The 21,724-nt window shown below is 44.9% G+C and overlaps 1 protein-coding gene across 1 annotated transcript in view; it reads right to left on the reverse strand.

The window, feature by feature from the left end:
* LOC109529866 (A disintegrin and metalloproteinase with thrombospondin motifs 20) overlaps positions 1-21,724 on the reverse strand; it is a 94,625-nt gene that overhangs the window by 58,816 nt on the left and 14,085 nt on the right. Inside the window, exons 4-11 of the mRNA XM_019893363.1 lie at positions 15,856-16,103; positions 13,728-13,811; positions 12,545-12,669; positions 12,423-12,463; positions 12,060-12,165; positions 7,056-7,202; positions 4,108-4,249; positions 2,842-2,946 (exon numbers count right to left, since the gene is read on the reverse strand). Of these exons, the coding sequence (XP_019748922.1) occupies positions 2,842-2,946; positions 4,108-4,249; positions 7,056-7,202; positions 12,060-12,165; positions 12,423-12,463; positions 12,545-12,669; positions 13,728-13,811; positions 15,856-16,103 (998 nt within the window). The remainder of the gene's footprint in view (positions 1-2,841; positions 2,947-4,107; positions 4,250-7,055; positions 7,203-12,059; positions 12,166-12,422; positions 12,464-12,544; positions 12,670-13,727; positions 13,812-15,855; positions 16,104-21,724) is intronic.

The raw sequence follows: 21,724 nt of genomic DNA on the forward strand, positions 1-21,724 counted from the left end.
CACACACACACACACACACACACACACACACACACACACACACACGCCTCTGAGTCAAAGCTATGGCCCATGTCCCCACGCGGCCTTAGACCTGAACCTCACGACTTCTTGTTGCAAGACAAAGAAAGGAAATGTAAACACTCCCTTGTTTCCAAAAGACATACAGCGTGCATATGAGTGTCATTTCTGGCCAGTTTTGTTCAATTTGCCAAATTTTATGATACCTTGACAGACGGTCAATGTTGGAGACGCCTAAAATAAACTATACACTAAAATTTGTGAAGTCTCAGTCATGCAGAGACCGCCTTAAAAGACTTTTAATCACATCATCTACATTTGACCTTTCAAAATGTCATCTCGCTATTGTCTCCTCCCCCTCCATCCCCTTTGCCCCCGCCCCCTTGACAGTCACATGTGATACGGTGTCATAATGAGCAGATGAATTCTTGAATCCTGGCCAACAACGTGAAGTCACAGTGACCTTTGACGGTCAAACGATAATCGGCTCATCCTTGCCACGTGTGGAAATTCTCTGAAGATGAGCGAACAAGGAGCGGAGAAGCACACATCTGCCACTTGCAGGCAGCGGATCACATCAGAAACCTTGGAAGGAAAATTCGCGACTTATGAATCTGGCAAAGTCATTGCCAAAATAATTTTGAATATTAAATCATGAGTTACCGATACTACGAATCAGTTTGGATGTTTTGTGTTTGTAAAATCACATTCGGAAATGCCTGAAAATGATGAATACAAATGGGCATTTTTCAGCCAATAGCTTTAGTTACGTCTGCAGGAAAATTCGCTGTTAAAATGAGTTGAAGAGGACGGAGACATGTTTCCGCTCTGCAAACAAATTATTTGCCGTCGACATGGATGCCAACATAGTATGAGGAAAAAAAAACATTATATCTGAGATTAAAAGATAAATAAAAGAGTAGAATAAACTTTATTCATCCTGTCTCTCTCTGTTGGTGATTGCTGTGTTGTCTATGTTGCTTTGAATGCGTTGTAACTGGGAAGTAAATTCCTTGTGTGTTTCTTGCATCCATGGCCAATAAATCTGTTTCTGATTCTGATCATGGCAGAAATGAACTCTACTGCCAAGAATTTTGGGTACATCTCGATGGAAACGGTATACAATGGAGGCAGGGCAATCCAAAATAAAGGCATTCCATCGGGTTGTAATATTGCAACAGTACACGTTGAGCAAAATAGGATTGTGGGGGGAACATAGCATCACAACTGTTACTCCTGTCAGCTGTTTTCAGAGTTGGAGGGCAGCAGGGAAGGAACTAAGTTCTTTGCAGTTTTTTTCTCCGGCCCGAGGTTACGAGCGTGGAACAGTATGTTGCGGGTGAGGGCGATTGGGCTAAATGTCACACGGTTCCAAGCTAATCAATGTCTAGACAGTTCCGATGAAGCTTCATCAACCATTGGACTGGGTCGGGTGCAAGTGAGGTGAAGGAGGTTTAATGAAAAGTCTCTTCAATGCGTCTGTGCAGAGTGAGAGCGGCGCAACCACAGGACCATTACTCTTTAGTGCGGTTGTTGTAGTTGGATGAAGATGTTAGCCATCAACGCTTAACCTCAAGTGGAAGATTGTGGGGCATTGAAGACAAAGAAGAAGAAGAAGAAAGAATGGCGGATAGGACACGTCGTCTTCGAGAGGACAGAAGGGTGAAGGAGGGAAGAGAAGGCTTTCCTCGCTCGCTCAAACACGTCCTCAACACCAAACTCCCTCTTCTCGCGCCTCCTCCTGGCTCTCGTCCCGCAGGAGGGGAGCGCCCTTTGCGAGGGCTGCTGGCAAGCTCTGTTACGGCCCTGACCGCTGACCCGCTCAGCCGCCGCATCAAGAGGGCTTGGGGGTCACGGGTTCACCACAAGGTGACTCAACTGTGAACGGCCTGGCCGCGTCCTCTTTCAAAGGCGCGGCGTCTTTACCTCACCCTTGCCTTTTTTTTCTTCTTCCGAGTTTTCTTTCATTTTCTGCAACCTGCCCTCCTCGGCCTCCTTTTTTTTTTTCTTTGCACGTAACCTCAGCAACCTACCCGCCGTCTCAGCCCTAATTAGCATAGCACCCCAGGGTGAAGAGAACATGAAGGCTAATGGGGGTTGGGGCCTCCCGGACAACATGGAGGCCAAAAGAAAAGCGCTGGTCACCTGACTGGTTTACATAGAATCCTTCATGCAGATAAAATGGGCCGTTTTTCCCTCGTTTGGAAAAGCAACATTTGACTGGCTTCTCTACAAATAGCGGGGTCTGTGGGCTATATGACGACCAATTACGTGTGGAATTAAACAACCGAGTCAATCTTTCACGATCGTTCTGGTTCTAAAAATGTGTCTGTGAGTGAGCAGTTCCCTGTCGTTCTTGCTCGGCGTTATGTACAGCGAGGGATGACTATTGGCCACCCGCGCCGTGTGTCTCCTCCCATGACATGAGATAGCCAGACTGGGTGAATATCCAGAGACACTTTCAAGCAATTATGAGATGGGTTTATGCGTATATTAGCCGGGGGCGGCGGGGCAATGAAGCTCCATTTGCTGGCCTTCTTCTTCACAAATTCAGAAGCACACAATCATCCAAAATGTTTTGGCAGCTGGCTCGAGAATTTATGATTCAAAATAAATAAATAAATGAAGACAATTATGACAATTTTAATGCACTCTTTTTTTTCTTCTTTGTAATGCATTGCCAAGGAGTCGGACCCGTTACCAGCAGACACTTAAAACAAATGACTCAGACATGGGTGCAAAAAATAGATAAATAAATGAAACCCAAATCAAACTGTCATTCAAAAACGTTTTTTTTGTTTGTTTTTTTTAAAACGCACTCACCATTCCATGTCCACATTCAGTCCCGTCAGCCAGCGGCATGTGTTGTGTACGGCATCCCTTATGGTCTCCCTCTGCACTTGTACACCACAGCCTTTTACATTGTTTCTGGGTAAATTACAAAAAAAAAAAACCTTAGAAGCAATGAATCATCTGTAAATTGCCAGGTTTCCAACACAACCCGAGAAGCATTTCAGCCATGATTGGAGTTTTGAAAATTAAAAATCACCGACAGCAGTTGCAAGCTGTGCCTTTAAAATATTTTCCTTTCATGTCTTGGGATTAGAAGTAGCCCCTCGTTGCCCTGAGATGCACTTATGTCGAAAATTCCGACTTTTAATTAGAAACGGTGCCACAAATAGTAGGGGGTAACTAATGATATTTCATTAAAAACCCAATTAAAATGAAATGAAAGTGCAGTGGCGGCACCATGCTCGACTTGTTTGCAGGTCGGCCTTAGAGTGCAGAGGTGCAGGGTTCGATTCTGGCTCCGGCCTGCCTGTGTGGAGTTTGCATGTTCTCCCCGTGTTTGCCGTGGGTTTTCTCCAGGTACTCCGGTTTCCTCCCACATTCCAAAAACATGCATGGCAGGCTGATTGACCACTCTAAATTGTTCCTAGGTGTGAGTGTGAGCGCGGATGGTCGTTCGCCTCTGTGTGCCCTGCGTTTGGCCGGCAACGAATTCAGGGTTTACCCTGCCAACTGCCCGAAGACAGCTGGGAAAGGCTCCAGCACCCCCCGCGACCCTTGTGACGATAAGCGGATCGGAAAATGAATGAATGAATGAATGAATTAAATCAGCAGTGTACTTATGAATATTACACCTTACTATATTGGAAAAAAAATATTTTTTAAGTATTAAATTAGAGCAATGTATTTTTTAAATATAAATCAAAATAATGGTTGTATATCTGATTGTTCAAGTGAGATAAAAATAAATTATTGCATTGATAAAATAAAAAAGTAACACAAAAACAAATTTTACAGAATGTCATCTCAAACTAAATATTTTGAAAAACAAGCTATTAAAATGAAATTAAATACAGTATACCATTCCAATCAATTAAAATAAAATTAAATATTCCACAAACTACAATTTCATGAAAATATTTTTCGATTTTTAAAAAAAAGTTAAATATTTGATAACACTCACTTAAAATTATTAAAATAAATATCTAAAAAACTCAAATAAAAACAACAAAAATCAACATATTTTTCAAATCCCTGAGGAACCCCCCCAAACTTGTTTTTCACTACAAGCCCACTTACCATGTAAGGGCAAATTTGGGAACCGGGTCCAAACATGAGTTCACACTGTCTGTTGGCGTTGTAGATTTGCCCAGGGAGGAGGGTGGGCAGCTCATACGTCCTGCTTACGGGCTCGTCCAAAAGGCACTCCCCATAGCCGGTGCTGTGTTAAATCAAAACACCAGTCAAGTGAATGAAGCGCAAATTAGGCGAGTAGACATGAGCATGGGTGGAGACGGAGTCAAGCGCAACAAAGCGTGTACAACATCAGATTGGACGGAAAAGGATCTGCAATACCTTTTATTGGGCGTTATTTTCTGCGCCGAAGGCAAACAAGAGAGTTTGGACTCGTAAAGCACCTCGATTAAATTGCCTCAATCCTCAACCGTGCCTGGATTAGAGCGTAATGACAGACTGCTCCCTGTATGAACCCCTCCCTGAAACCACCAATGTGCAAACACAGCTGGCGTGGATGCGCGCCGCCACGTACAAAATCATCACTTGGCACTTGTGAAAAGGCCAAAGTCAAACACGTTAGGCTGCCAGAATCTACGCTTTTTTGTGGAGAAGTCAAAAAAAAAAGGAAACGACGAGGAGGAAGCGTGTTATTATGCAACATGTCTGACACGACAAAACCTCATCGTGGATGGAGAAGCTGCAACACCTGTGAGCACAAAGCAAAGACTGCAGTGACAGACCGGCGATTATACGGGATTATCCTCAGCGAGCATCACTTTGTGTCGGTCGCCTTTCATTTCCGCCACTGGCAAAAAGGCTGCAGTTTGGACAATTGTAGCCCAAAAAAAAAAAAGACTTGAAAGACGACATTGAAACGCAAACTAAAGACAACATGTAAAATCTGTGCGCGCATTTATTTATTTTTTAATGGCTTGTCTACGGAGAGCTAGGACTCTGTCTGTGAGGTTTGTGTCTATACGTGTCTATAAGTGTCTGTGCCTATACGTCAAATGTGAAATTTAAACAGGAAATGTTTTGTTATCTGCCTATTTCTGAAATTCGTGTCTGCGAGCAAGTCGTTCTGGTTGCTTAAATTAGCCAGTGGTGGCATTTGCGTACGGGGCATTCCTTTGCAGTTTAGACTCAAAGGGTTGAGCATCTGCTGTGGAGTGAGTCCCAATTACCCACAAATTGTGAAACTTCAATAAAATCGTTACTTATTATCAAATCTCTCAGCAGCTCTCAAACTGAATTAATATTCGGCCGAGAGAGAGAGAGAGAGAGAGAGAGAGACATTCATGTGGTCACTTCTTAATTTCAAAATACCATTTTTTTTTTCCATTCGAGTCAGTCTGTTCTTATTGTCCACCACACCTGGCAGACGTTGGGAGTCACGAAAGGTTGATCGCAATCACATGACTTTTGGAGATGGCGAATGCGTGCATGTCACAGACGGAGAAGAAAGTTCTACAGAATGCAGAATTGGCTATAGCACTGCAATGCGAATGAATATCCGTGGAAGCTTATAGATGACTTAAAATGTACCGCGTGAATAAGAGTATATAACTAATATATATATATATATATATATATATAATTTATTATATATATACCTTTTGATTTTTAGCATGCTTTGTTGCACTTTGAGATTTTGACAAAATGAAAAGTGCTTTATGAGTAAATGTATTCATAATAATAATTAAAAAAAAAAATATTCATGATTGTGGTCTTTTTCAGACTTTTATATCCAGAATTGGATTGAATCATTCGGCACCCAGCCAGGAATGGAATGAATGGTTTCTTTATGTCTGGTTGGACTCTAAATGACATTGCAGGGGGCGGTGGCGGGGAGGGGGTTCCCTCCAGCAAGTGATGTCAAAAAGAGGACGTTTGAGTGGTCTTTTGGGGGTGGGGGGGGTGCTCCGGCACGACATTGGGATGAGAATGTGCAGCCAAAACATGGACATACTCAAACCAGGTGGACCCACGGGAGAAGTCTGAATCAATACTCATCATTGTTAGCTTGAGAGCGACTTCAAAAAGCGCTCTCAAGGGTATTTCCCACCAATGCAGCTCACACACTCAAGCCGTCGCTACACAAGCGCGTAATCTGACCATTTCACAGGCGCACATTGTCGTCGGTGCTGCACAGAAATCCTCAAAACACAAGAGATTCATGAAGGATTCTAATCTATGCTGGAATGTTCCATCTCATCAAACTGCAACCAAAATGGGATGCTCAACCTTATAACTGCAAATGAGCACTTGCCGAAAAACGCCTTCGCAAGGTTCATTTGGTCAACAAGGCAGTCCTTTGTGAATATTTGTACAATTGAGCCCTCTTGGGTAATGATGTCCATGGAGAAATATGTTTATATATGCAGTGTGTGTATTTACAATTATAATCGCTATCCTCATTAGCAAAGCCTGCTAATGCCATGGATAGTAGCGAGGCCTCATAGTAGTCGTAAAACATTTTAGTAAACAAGATTATTGGGGTCAAATACTAGCATTAGCCATTGATGAGCTAGTGGTTGAGCTGTCTGTAGCATATTCACTAATCAAATGAGCCGTTTGTGAGTTTGAATTCCAGATAGGATTTCTATTAACATTAGTGGCTTAGCGACTAAGTATCCATTGGTCAACAAGTGAGTTGCCGTTTGCATTTTTACATGAATGAATAGTTTGTGAGTTTGAAGTTCAGGCTATGGGCTCAACAACTACTGTTGCTAATGATCTAGTGGTAGTCTCTAAACATCGGGCAGTTCATTAGCTAGCTTGCTTATTTGCCTCAACTCCTGTTATTAAATGAGCAGTTAGTAAGTTTGGAGTGCAGGCAGGAGCGTCCGCTACTAGTGTTAGCTGCTAATGAGCCAGTTGTAGCTGCTAATGAGTGAGATGTTTATTAGCTAGCTGTTATCTCTTTGCATCATCACTTGTTATCAAATGAACAGTTTGTGAGTGTAAAGTCCGGGCAATCGGGTAGACTGCTAAGATTATCGTGTACATACTCAAGGAACTCTGTGATGTACTTGCGGCTGCACTTGGACCACGACCAGGGGTTGGTGTCATGGTTGAGAGTGGGAGCCATGACATGATACTGGTGCTTCATGCCGGCCTCCCGACATTTGGGGTTATCGTCATGAGGCATGTTGAATCTGTTAGAAAGAGACACAGAAAAAGCAGAGGATTGGGAACATTGAAGTAGAGCAGGGATTCTCAACTGGCGGGTCGCTGAACCATTTTGGGTGGGTCATGAACAGATAGTAAAAGAATGTTTGCAATGCTAACGACAAGATGAAGCACTAGGCTAGTTTCTCACTTGCCACTGACTGGTAAGCTGCCCTGTATATTACTCATGAGTAAAAGTTAGCCTTCTTTTGCATTATGTTTGGACGTTTTACACTGATGGAATGAAAGTTGATCCACAATCCGGTGCTGTGACGCTGGCCATAGAGCTGTGTAGAACACACAAGTGATTATCAGCCGATTAGTGGCTGAGTCGCGGGCCGGGAGGATAAGCGTCACAAAATTCACGTTCAGCCCGTTTCCAACGAACACACAAGTCGTGCCACACACACACACACACACACACACACACACACACACACACACACACACACACACACACACACGCCAAAACATGGGAATCTACCGCAGTTTATTGTCACAGAATCCTGCAACACCTTCCTTACCAAATGATCTAGTTTGTAGTTTTGTTAAAAAAAAAAATAAAAAAAAATAACAACAACAAAAAACAACAACTAGTAAGTAAATTCTTTGTACATAAATGCCAGTAACTGTAAAATACAGGATTTAAAGTGGACCGTAAGTAGTGCAGGGAATACGTTGACGACACTGCTCAAAAGTGTCCAATAACCTCCATCACCTGGCTGGTGAAAACCCTCCAGCTCACCCCTCAAAGGGTAAAGTTCGCCGTCTCACATTCTCAAACAGCTTAACTCAGAGGGGAAAGGAGGACACGCAAACAGAGCACACATTAATAAAGACAATACAAGATGGATTCACGTGTGTTGTTTGGATGAAATTAGTATCATCCATTTTATCGAATCCCCAGACAGTTACGGATTTTGTGTATGTTGATGTTGTGTTCAAAATATTGGGAGAAGCAAGTAAAAGGACCAGACTCAGTTTGAAGTCCAGACAGTGGTCTTGATCGACTGTTGTAACGGTTGCAACTAGAAATAGCCACTAACTAACTTGCTGTCGACTAGCTGGTTGTTTTAGTTTGTATTGTGACGTCTTATTAAATGCGCAGTTGGTGAGTTTGAAGTCAGACAGGTGCTTACTAACAGCTGTTAGCATTAGCCTCTGGCTAACCATTTTTTTTTCACCACGTGTTATTCAATGAGCAGTTTGTGAGTTTGAAGTCCAGGTAGTGGTAGCGCCTGTCAACATTTGCCACTATCAATAGCGACTCGTGGCTTGTAGTTGACTGGCTTTGGTTTTTTTTTGTTGTTGTTGTTTGTTTTTTGTTTTTTCGCTTCATTACTGGTTATCAATTGAGTAGTTTCTCAGTTGTCCTGCCAGTGCAACTGCTATCACCGACCACTAGCATTTATGCGCTCACTCGCTAGCACTCGACAAACAATCTGCTTTTTGTATGAGCAGTTTGTAAATCTAAAGTACAGGCAGAGAGTCGCAAAAAACAACTTGGAACACATTCAGGAAATGACTCTGACACCCGTACAAAACTCGGAGAGGCAGAGCGCGCTCCCCTCCTGTTAATTTCCAAACACAGCCTATGTTCTAAACCAATCAGCAGCTAAAGCTTGAACTGTTTCCATCTGGACTTGCACCATGTACCCAGTTGGAGCATCGAGAGCGCGCACCAGCTCTCCGTTTTTGCTGCACTCCAAATAACAGAACAACAATTTCAATCGCATTCTGAGTTTGCAAGCCGTCGGATTGAATCAGTGCGTGCTCGGAGCGTATTTCCAAATGCAATGACCTTTAGCATTCGACGAACAAGTTGTTTTGGGTATTGTAACTAACAGTTGAGCGGTTTGTGAAGTACAGGCAGCGGGGTTGAGGGCTAATGCATTAGCGGCTCGCCTTCGCCGCTAACTAGAGAGGAGCCAACATGCCAGCTGCTTTTTGTGTCTTCGCTTGTTATCAAATGAGCAGTTTATGAGCATGAAGTCTGGGCAGCGTGTTTGACTGCCAAGGTCGGCTTCTAGCATTAGCCACTATTTGCCTGTAAAGTAAGTTTATTTTTATGCCAAGTAGTTCAATAAACATAAGATAAAATATTTACAATCAAATGTAATTGAAACTATGCAGATTAAATGGATTTAGAAAGCAACCATACATATCATTGCGCATAATAACCAAATCATCTGGTGTTTCTTTTCGGTTGATCCACTAATCTCAGCTAATCCATTCAGATTTATACGTTATTGGTCTTGCTGGCGCAAAGTGAGCAAGATTTTTTGGCACAGAGTCTTTTGACATATAAAATAAAACATATGCCTCTAATGACAGAGTCGAAAAAAAAAAAGATAGCATACGTTCCCTTGGCTTCTCATAAACACAAAACCAGAGCTGATGTATATAAAATGAAGGGCGCCGCCGTGCATCTGCAAATTAATGAGTTCATCCTGCTCGTCTGCTATTGGCAAGCTCATAAAGTCTTATTTTCTTGATGATGTGCAGAATCCGGACCGGTTGCACTACTTCTTGCATGCACATGTGCGCGTGCGTATTTACACACAGCAGCCCCGCGCAGCTGTATGATGTCTGAGATGTTTACAACAGGATGTGGGTCAGCTCTGGCTGCAATGTCACTACGCACACACACACACACACACACACACACACACACACACACACACGCGCTAGCACACAAACCTCAAGCACGGTTGGCAGGACGCCTCTGGCCCCCTTGAAAAGTTGGCCTAAAACCCGGGAAACTATTGAGCCTTTGCCACCGAATTAGGTTGTACACACATAAATTATTCTTTTGGCTGATTCTGACAAGATTTACACCATCGCTGAGGTTCGCGTGCAGTACTTGTTGTGATTTCCCGATGTGCGGGTGTGTCGACGTCGATTTACTCGACGTGGATTTACAGCTCGAATAAGCATGCAGTCTTGAAGGCCTTGAAGAGATAACAGGCTGCAGTGTAATGAGGCTGTAAATCAGTCCATTTTGTGGCCCCTCGGGGAGACGCATCAGTAAGAGGAATCAATCGGCAGCGGCACAGCAGGAATCGAGTTGGAGGCATGCCCATGCGTCTGAAATACCCACACTGAGGCTACCTGGAATGTCTGCGAGTTGATGAACACGCTTCCAGTGGGTGCGCCACTCTGACAGTTTGAATTAAATGAGACATGATGACATTTTGACACAAATTAGGAAGATCCGCAGCCCAATCGCGCAGAAACAACCAGACAACACGCACCTGCTATCACGTCAAAGCCAAAATGGAAAGGAATCGAGTTTTGCTGTAAACATAGATTAGCGCTAGCTTCGGATAGGTGGTGCAAACTTCATTGCTCGATGTAGTGGCAATGGGGCGAGGTTTTTTTTTTTTTGCACTTTGTGTTATGTCTACACGCCAGAGCTCGAACGACTAAATATTTTTAGAGTTGAACAGCAGTTTTGCAGTTTAACCCTTGGACACAATTGACAATTCAGTACATCCGTTGGATACCGATCGATCCAATGTGGCCTGATGTCAAATAATGGATTGCCTTTTGTCCATTTTTGTCCATTTACGAGGCAAGCCGTTTAACCATAAACCCGATTAAGATTGGCTGTCAGCGCTAGGGGGGCCCTTTGAGCCATTTGAGAATGGCCTCCAATCCATTAGTGCAAATTGGGTCCTTAATCCGATGCAATGCCGTTGAGTGGCTCCCACTACCTGACACTGGCTTTCCCAGGCCCGCTAAACAGTCTCGCCTGTGAACGTGACGACTGAACACGCCGAGAGGACCGCGCCAACTGCATCACGTCAAATGACCCCGACAGCTGCTGAAACTTTCGCATAAAAAGATGTGCAGACAGATATGGCTGCAGATTCCTGAGAGCCCCGCCCCATTCTTCCCAATCGGGACTCTTGGAAACTGTGAGAACTCCAAACTGACAAGCGGCTTAGCCTAACTTGATAAATGTGTCCATGGTTTCCACCTGGGCTTTTGGATACAGATGATCCACGAAAGTACTTTTTCCATTTCACACATCTGACAACAGTCAGCAGTTGGAAAACTCCTTCAGCGTTGGAATAATTGACCGGATAATTAATAAATGTAAAATAGAATGAGTTCCTTCCGTGGTTTGTGTCTTAATCGTTGAAATACTCTAAGGCTGAAAATGTTGTGAAAATAACCCAAATGCAATTACAATTTAACATGCAACTTGCCAGAAGGAAATTGTGTTTCAGCGTATCACAATGCAACGAATCATTCCGACCTACAGAACATAACTAACAACCAAAAGTCTTTTTCTCGCATTGGTGAGGTTACCCTTTTTGCAGGAGGCAGTGCCGTCTTATGCAAATTAGCCCTGATTACATCACCCCGAAAGTGATGTGTGCGCAGAGATTGAGCCAGGATGCGACGTAAATCATCTCAGCGCACTGAAACGTTGCGCCCCACCTTGGTCCTATCTATCGCATTGAAGAGGAGCTCGGGCACGGGTCAATCTTTGAATGAGTCAATGGTTAGAGACCGGAAATCTGTCATCAAATCAAACAACAGGGATGAACAAATAAAAAATGTTCCAGTTATGAATTACTCACTGCAGTCACGTATTGTTGAGCGCTTTGTATTTTTTTATGATTATTTTTTTTTAGAGAATTTCACAAGAGTTTTGTGTCACTCAAAGGGTTCACTCCCCAAAGCTGCGGGCACGTAATTAAAAGTCAAGCTCTTTCTTCGCATTATGTTTTGCACCTGCGTGTCTGCCCGCGCTTGATAAGAACGCTTTTGTTGGCGCTGCGAGCGCCGACGTGGTACGCGAGCGTGTTTGCGCGCGTGCATTTGCAACTCACACATGACCCAGCTCGTGAGCGATGGTGAAGGAGGCGCTGATTCCGTTTTCCTCGCTGATAGAACAGCTGCGGTACTGGTCGCACATGGTCCCCAGTTCTGCGAGGCCTGCGAAACACACGCATAGGCCATGTACGACACGCATTTATCTGGGGATGAACATGTGCTGCTTATGATTGATGAAACTATTAAAACATTAGTGAAGAGGGATTAACGCCGCTTTGTGCCGCTCTGCCCCCTTCGCAACAATGTTATTAGCCATCTTGTCATAAACGCATTAAAGCACAGTTTTATGAGCTTGGAGTGGAAAGTTAATTTTGAGGAAGGGGGAAAAAAAAGGAAAAAAAAAAAGGGAAAAGCCTTACCGAGAGTGTCACACTTGTCTTTTGCGCGGCATATATCCTCCCTGAGGGAGAAAAAAAAAGACATATAAATAAATCTATATATCTTTTGGAGGAAAATGAGCGAACGCCGGTGGCAAGTGTACCTGGTGATGAGGAGGGCGGTGTCATGGTGAGAGGGGTGGCTGTCGTCCTTGACGTTTTGCTTCTGCTGCCAGGTGCAGAAGTTGTGCAAAGTGGTGGCGGCGTTGAAGCTCACGGTGGGGCCGTCCTGTTTTGGAGGGAGAGGCCGTGAAATAGCCTTCGGGGCTGCGATGGAAACATCCACGCTAATCTCGAGGAAGACTGCCACTGTTTACACTCTTTGCGATAGCGATTGCCGTCTTTCGCGTATATATGATATGTCATGTCAAAAATGAAAGAAAACTGGACGCATATCAGGGGTGCTCGTCTCCCCACAAAAGACGATTCGATATGGTTTTCGATAGATGTAGAACGATTCAAGGGCGGTTTGATTTGAAAGAGGCCCGGTGGTCGACTGGTTAGCGCGTCGGCCTCACAGTGCAGAGGTGCAGGGTTCGATTCCAGCTCCGGCCTTCCTGTGTGGAGTTCGCATGTTCACCCACTCGTGCCTGCGTGGGTTTTCTCCGGGTAATCCAGTTTCCTCCCACATTCCAAAAACATGCGTGGCAGGTTAATGGAACACTCTAATTGGTGTGAGTGTGAGCGCTGATGGTTGTTCGTCTGTGTGTGCCCTGTGATTGGCTGGCAACCGGTTCAGGGTGTCCCCTGCCTACTGCCCGGAGACGGCTGGGATAGGCTCCAGCACGCCCCGTGACCCTTGTGGGGATAAGCGGATCAGAAAATGGATGGATGGATTGACGGCTCAGTTCGAGAGGGTATGATGCCAAGAGTTTTTTGTTGTCATTTTCCAGATTTTGGAATGGACTTGTCAGTCCTCTAAACGTGCCATTTCCTTTCAAAGACATCTCTTCAATAAAAGACAATTCAAGCAACATCAAAATACCCCAAAACTGTTGAAACCTTCTTTGCATTATGATGTGTGTTGACCAGTCTTATTAAAGTTATTTGATTGACGCAGCAACGTCGTCGTCCGGTCCCACTAACAGCGGCATCCATGCCAATATCACTTTCGAAAAGCACACCAAGCAGTAACGCCAAAGGTGCCTGCCCCGAGTCATCTCCCTCCCGTGCAGATGGCTGGCTGCCACACTATAGCGCCTCTTGTTCGCCTCTCCAAAGGCTTTGACACAACAAAGCGGTCAGTGTCCCACATCTCCGGACACCTGCGCGAAGGTCAAGGTCTACCTGTTCATTGTGGACGACGATAAGCTTGACAATCAGGATGTTGATGAGGTTTCCCACGCTGGGGTCCTTGTACACCGCCGCTACCTGTAACAAAGACAAGGCACAGACAAAAAAAAATGCAAACCTCCAAAAAACCTGAGCCACCGCTGTGCGCTTGGAATGGGAAGAACACAAATAACCAGTTCACTGGAGGCAACTTGACGCGGACCGACATATAATATCCAGGGCCTGAAAAGCAGATTTCATTACCCCCAACAGACGCCTTGAACACAGCGGCCGACTTAAAGCTTCAGCATAGCTCGCTGACCAAACATTCCCTCGCTCGTTTTCCCCTCCACTTCCCTCGCTCCACCGGTGCACCCCTGTCACGGTCGGCAAGCGGTCTCCTGAGGCCGTGCGCAGCCTCCTGACAGGAACTCATTAGTACACTATAAACATTTAGCTCGTCTCAGCCCTGAGGGGGGGACGTAAACACGGCCTGGGCCTGTCTTTGCTCGCTCTTCGTCCAAGTATAACAAAGGACCTTGCTCTGTGTACCCCCACCACCCCCACCCTCACACATGAACATAGAACGGAACCTTGATTCAGATGATTTGGTGTGCTTAAAAAACAAACAAACAAACAAAAAAATTAGAAGAGTTGTCTTTGAGCTCGATGAAATCTGCTTAGCAACACGTGTGACATACCGCCTGCCCGTCCACCCCTCAAAAAATTATCAGAAATACTGTTGTTGTTTTTTTTTGTTAATATAAATGTAAGTTTGCTGCTTCCTAATATAACAATAGCATTAAAAACCACTAAAGTCTAAATTTTACCCCAAAAAAATAATCACCACTGAAGAAGATTAAAAAAAAAAAAACGTCACATATATTCTCCGTCTCTTCACACCACCTATTTGAGACTGCTCCGTTTTTTCAAAGTGTCAGTTAAAGCCAAAGAAACACTAAATATTAATAAAGCTAAAGCTAATAATAAAGCTAAATATTTGCCTCATAGTATTTAGAAACCATCTCCATATAAAAGCCTCGATATTTAGCAAACGCTATAGAATGACATGCAGTTCAATATCAAATACCGACGCCAGCAGCTAAGTCTTCCTGGATCCGCACCAATCAGCTCTTCCTACTGAGGTGCTTGTTTTATGACTCCACTGGGAGCATGTGTCTTCATTGTCGGTCCGCTCATGTAAACGCTGGCAGGAGGAATGTTTGGATGTCAAACGGTTTGCTTGACAGTCTCGACTGTACCTGACTGGACCCTTTTTTTGAGACGTCACACTGACAATCATTACTCGTTCACTCAAGTTAATGAGGGGGACATTTGCTTTGACCCGGGACCAGCTACCTCCTAAGTAGTCAATTTTAACATCACTCATCTTGATCAGCGGCTCGCCTCCTGTTTCTTTGTCAAGCACCGACGTTAAGTGCTGAGTCAACAGGAATGGCCGTTTGATGAAATGAACTCGATGAACCACGGGGAAGGGGCAGCGCGGTGGACTCGTCGTTCGAACATCTGCCTCACAGTTTTTCGGGTCACATTGGGAATTTCTGCATTCCTGTGCTTGAGTGAGTTGACCTCGGCTTCCTCCAATATTCTGACAAAATGTCGATATTGTCATACAATGTATATTTGTGGTCCACGAATGAAAAATCACCAATCCACGTATTTTTCCGTGCTCTTTCTGAAACGCCCAAAGATAACACAAGAGGCTGACAAAGCCTTGTCTAAATACGAAATTATTACAGTAATTGGTGTGAACTGCACTTTGGAGTCTTCCTCAAGCATTTCCAGGTGGTCCAAAATACTGCTTCTCACCTCCTAACTGGAACACGTAGGAGGGAGCATATAACTCTATGTCTGACATTTTAGAGTTCATTTTAAGATTCTTTTATTTGTCTGGAAATCTACAAACGGTCTCTGTCCACCTCACCTCTCTGAGCTCCGACAACTCGACAACCCGAAGCCTGCTTGGTGCTTCGGGTCAGCTGACGAGTAGAACAGGATTTCCCAAACTTCTTAAAATGACGTAGCCCTTTTCACAGCCCCACAATAGTCCCGCAAACAAACCCCGCTCCCAAGATAACCGGGAAGATTTGATGTAATAATTTTGAGAAACATTTTTACTTACTACTGACATGATTGTGAGGATGTAGTGCTCCAGATTGCGTCCGTGGTGACGTGCCATCTTGGCATCGGCCGTCACCATCAGCTCGACGTAGCGCGGGTAGGAAAGGAAGCGCTTGCGTCTGCGCAGGTTCCTGGGCTGCGTTCCGTTGGAGGCGTCGGCGTCCCGCTCGTGAATGGCGGCGCGGACAGAGTCCAACACATCGCCCATGTCCCCCCGACCCTCCAAAGACACTGTCGTCTCCCTGTCGCCTGAGTGGAGACAGAAACACGGTGAAGAAGGGCATACAGCACCGCTACCAAGGCCAGATAATACGGACGCAAAAGCAGTACAGTCGAATTTTAAGGTGGTAAAGTATTTTATGATCACCACCAAAACCCGCCAGCAAAAAAGGGTCATTGCATAGGAACTAATGATCCAACGCAGGCTGTTATCATCGAGGCTAAGAGAGCATGATACCTTCAGCGGACGTGTATTAGCCAGCAGGCCTTCGCTTATCAGAATTCCAGTGACATAACAGTGGCAAGCTGTGGAATGATGCTGCAAAAAAAGTGCAATAAATTCCACATCGTCTTGAAAAAAGGAAAGCGCTTGCACCAAGAGAAATTAGCTTTCAGGCTGAAGATTTGACCTTCCGTCTTATGTGCAGTTTTACATCAATGCCGAAATAAAGCATTGTACGTAAAATAACACCTGAATGCTCATATATGACATGAATCGACGAAAATGGAAACTGTTTTCACGGTCATGAGCGTTAGTTTCAGTTAGGCTTATAAACGCAAGGATTTTTATTTATTTTTTTAACTCATTCACTCCCAAAGACGTTTTTAAACGTCTTTTCAGACTTGGTCTAGAATTGGCTGGTCCTGAATGAGTTTTAATAGCTATTTTATTTCATGAAGGAAAGTGTTTTTTTCAGTTTTTGTTTTAATTTTGTTTGTTTTCATGACCTAGATTACCTTTGGCCAGGACATCTCTCAAGTTTTGGTCGCACTAATGTAACTATGCTATCTGGAGTAGCGCTGAGAAACACATTTTTGCCATGGCGTTTTGTCATTCTTTTAAAAAAAAAAAACCAAGAGAAGAGGCGCAGAGAATCCAAATCAAACATAAAGTGACATTCATGGAGCATTTTATGATTCTCGGCGCACATGAGCCAGCCGTGCATACTTTGGAGTCCATCGACCTCACCAACCGCCTCAACTTTGAGTGAAGTGTCCCTTTGTCTCGTCCGCAGTCAATCTTTCCAGACAGTCAGACAGAGAGAGATTGTGTGAAACTGTTAGCTCAGTGAAAAGCCCCCCCAAAAAAAAGAAAAAAAAAAAAGAACTTGTTGAGATTATTCAAGCGATGCCCCCAGCGGGCACGCGAGGCAGAGCGTGACTCCCTGGCACAATGGCCGCACAGCCCCTCGCTGTCGTGAGGCCGAGACCCATGCCAGCGCCTGTTTCAGAGGCAGCGCCAGGCCCGCCTGCGCCCGTGCACACAGCCAGAACAGGGCTTTGTATTTTCCAGGAAGAAAAAAAAAAAAAAAAAAACCTCGGGAGCCCAAAGCCTTCGCTAAAGCCCTTAAACAGACTCATCTCTGCAGATCGTCTGACTTCAAAGGGATTAGCATGTAAGGAGAAGCTAGAAGAAATTGGCTTTAAGTCGAGATAAAGGAAAAAAAAAAAATCTGAAGAGCGGGAAGGTGAAAATACAAGGAGAAGCTAGATGAAATTGGCTTTAAGTCGAGATAAAGAAAAAAAAAAATCTGAAGAGCGGGAAGGTGAAAATATGGTCAGTGTTTTAGTAGCCTCGGAATCAGTGCAGATTAGCCGTACATAACCTCTCCGAAAGCACATTAGGTTAAAATGCGCCACTTGCCGGGTCCTGAGCTGCTACTTACAGCATGACAGGACAGAGGCGATTGCCCGGACTCGCACCGGAACCAGCCAGTGGCCATGCACACTGAGCAGGTATCCTTTAAAGTAGCAGTCGCCAAACAGGGGCGCGGCAGATTTGCATCATACGGCATGTGGAGACAAAGACTTCAAAAACTGGGTCGTTCCTTGGGTTGAACCAAGTAGATTTTGATTTGAATGAAACTCGGTGTACTTGTGGATAGTGAGGGCACAACACTAAATGTCAAATTTTAGGCCAATTGAAGCAGGGCTTTGGGAGCTACGGCCTGCTGAAATTTTTGACATTTTTGGCTAAAATTTCCTCTGAACCCTGAAATCTCCGGTTTTATTGGAAAGGAAATTTAACAAGGAATGAAATCTGCAATCATATCGTATATTGGTGAATTGTAACGTGACCGTATAATTTCAACTTGCGGATCATCTGACCTTGACAAAATATGTCGTGAGATGACATTTCTCACGTTCACTAAAACATATGAAAGGTTGCAGCGATGCACTTATTTTCAGGCTTTGATAGCAAAAACCTCATTGTGAGAGTTCACTGACAGTGTAGCGGTGCATTCACTTTATATTGATTCAGGTAAGGTGGGTTCATGTCCCACTTAGTGACGGCGTGAATGGTTGTTCATCTCTGTTATGTGTCCTGTGAATGACTGGTAACCAGCTCCGAGTGTAGTTGTCTCTCTTGCGCCCAAAATCAGCTGGGACATGCTCCAGCAACCCGCAACCATGAACAGGATAAGCGGCAAAGACAACGGATCCATGAACCAGTGCTGGGATTTGTTCTTCGCGCGATTTCAAGTTTGTGCTTTCATCACCATTGTTTTATCTTCTATGATCGGTTAAGATGAGCACAAATGTCGTGCTCGCACATTATTTCTTTTCAACAGAACGCTGACTCATCACCGGTGCAATTTCAAGCCAACAGAAGCATTTGGCTGGACTTGATGTGCGACGCTCTTAAGCGTTTGATCCGCTGAAGCCATGTACATTTGATTTGGCGGTAACCGATCGGCCGGACAGATCCGAGCATGTCTCGGCGGCTACATTGTCGGCTAAAGTCGATTGCTGTAATAGCTGCCATGTGTCAGCGCTTATTGAGGACGTGTCGCTTCGGCGGTTCCCGTGACAGATTCCACGCTTCAATAGCTGCCATGTGTCAGCCCTTATTGAAGACGTGTCGCTTCGGCGGTTCCCGTGACAGATTCCAGCTGCGGCTGTTTTCTGCCAGTTTCTACTGTCTGGTGCATTATGAAACAGACGGAGGCCTGTGGAGGAATAGCTGGCGGTGTCTTGATTGACAGACACTGACAGGGTGGTGGCCTGGGTGACAGTCAGAAGTGAGGCGGGGCGACAGGTGAGCGACTGTTTCTCACCCACTTGGACACTCACGCAGACTCGCCGGAAGCATACCCCTCCCCTCCAGGCCACGCCTCTTAAAGGCACATGCGAGCACGCACAAACAATACAATATGTACAGTCTGTACAGCATACAGTCAAAGTATGCAGTATATTATTTTCAGGACCCAGACGATATGAATTTTTTGAGAGATATGTAGATATATACAAATAATGCATTTTCCCCGCCCCCCAATACATTTCAATGGGCATAATTTATGCACAGATTTTCGCTATTCGTGGGCTGGCCTGGTCCCTATTTACAGTACATACATCCAAATTTTTATTTATTTTTTTATTCTTGTGAAAATGTTGACTTTAATCTCGTAATGTATTTTGTTTTCCATCTGGCCCTCAGTCTCGCACCTTCCACAATTCCGCATTCTTGTGCCGTGACTGTAACGATAGTCCGTGTCAGCGGGAATGAGTTTCTGAAATGTCACATGACTCCCAAGTTGGAAATGACACGAAAGAAAGAAACGGCACGGGCCCCTCGCCAACTTTTGTCATCCACATTCATCAGAAGTATTCGGTCTGCTTCCCCAAACACATTCTTTAGCGGACCACCGCCGAGCTCTTTTCGCCATGTCTCTCCAAAGCACTACTGTAAGTGCACAAAGGGGGACAAAGGTTGAGTCGTTTACCTTTTTTTTTTTTTTTTAAAAGCCCACTTAAGCTGCGGACAATTGACTGCCCTTTCTTTGGCCGAGACACCGCAATTGCACTTAATCATACTCCGTCTGCACCGTTTTCCTGTCAATGGATGGTAAGCAGAGTATCCGGCCTTTGTGTGGACGCAAAAGCAACCTACCTACGTTCAGTGTAAGGTACACTGTCCACTTAATTGGCACCCTGGGACGGGAGTGCTTTGACTCTCAGCGGGCCGTTGTAAAAGAATGTTAATTAGTTCAACAATGAGGTGTGTGTTTGCCATTGTCGGCCTCTCGGCATTGATACTCTTGACTCGGAACTGAGGCGGAGTCAAAGAGCAAGGCTTTGATGTGGAGGGGGGGGCAGGGGAGAACGGCGGTGAGATCATTTGCCACGAACGACTGATCCGCGCCCGCGCAAAGCGAATAATCCATTTCAAGCGTTTGCATATCGGATTCTTGAACTTGTGTTGGGATGAAGTTTGGTGAAGAAGCCAAGCGGGCACCGGAGTGGAAGACTGCGGGTCAGCTGAAGCCAAGCAAATGACAACATTTATGAAAGGACACACGCTGTGCAGGACTCTTGTTGTTATTCTCGGTTCTGTGGGGAACCGCCGGGCCCAATGGATCGGCTGGCTCATTAAGAAGACAAACTGCGGCGGGCCACAGTTGATGTCATCTTCCTTTCGCTGATGTTGGCTTTTTATTTTAGACACAAAGTTAGTTGCGAGTAATCCAAGTGACCATCTTAAAAAGGATATTAATGGTAATATAATCATATAGTTCAAGAAAAGAATGTTTACTGAACAGGACCAAATATCAAAACACACCAATGCAAAATGAAAACACTCGCAAGAGCATGGAGTAGATGCTAACGCTGAATTAACCGTGCGGTAAATGGCCAACGGCACTGAACCCAGGCTCCAGATGCATAAAATTTGGAAAAATCAGATTCTAAGAGACCTATTACACTGGAATATGTGCAAAAACCTTTTGATTTATATCACGTACGTACGCTGTGGGGTCCACCGTTGATGAAACCCCGCGCGACAGGAAACGCAAGCTTCAGAAGGGACACTCCAGAAGAACACTTAGGGCTGCAGTATGCAGACAAAAGTTCACCAGCCAACATTTTGACCGATAACAGTGAGTGTTTGCCGGACTCGGGGAGGGTCCTGTCACTCCGGGGGGGATGAGAGGATGACTAAAGCTCCTGGAGCCAGCTGACAATTACCAAAGACGAGGAGATAAATGCGAACCTGTCAGTGTATTTATAATCTGTCCATCACAACCTTCAAGAGCCACTTTACCTGACCTGCGTAACATAGCGAGCGAGCCCCCGGCTTTGCAAACCAGCTACCGACAGCTCATGAAAGAAAAAAAAAAAAACTGAAGGTCACGCTAACCCATCCTGTGAGTGACAAACGAAGCAGGAAGTGAGGTTTCCAACAACAAGTGGCTCCATTCACATACATGAGCGCGCAAGGGGACTGCGGGGCAGCGATTCAAGTCAGCTCGTTCAAACCAACCCCGGGCGAAGGGAGGACCCTTTTTTCCATGTAAATGAACCCATTGAGCGAAAAAAAAAAAAAAAAAAAAACGAAAACTGATGCTGGCATTTGAACTAGCATGTATACACAGTGGGCACTGAGGGGGCAATCCCATACAGCGATTATGTTGAGGGTCAGGGGCCACAGATGTCATGTGGGCCGAGTACCGCGCCTTCAAAGGCGCTCACTCGGCTCTTCCCCCGGCCGCCAAACAACACAACAAAACGGGGATGAAAGACCCCCGCCAACAACACTGGGATGCTAGTGTTTGGCTATTCAGCTGCTAATGTTTGCTGTCAAACTGTCCATATTCAATTTACTGTTCCGAATGCATTCAAAGTACGGCACGGAGTGAGGCTGGGGGGAGGTC

This window comes from Hippocampus comes, unplaced genomic scaffold, assembly GCF_001891065.2.
Source record: "Hippocampus comes isolate QL1 unplaced genomic scaffold, H_comes_QL1_v1.1 scaffold62, whole genome shotgun sequence".
NCBI lineage: Eukaryota > Metazoa > Chordata > Actinopteri > Syngnathiformes > Syngnathidae > Hippocampus > Hippocampus comes.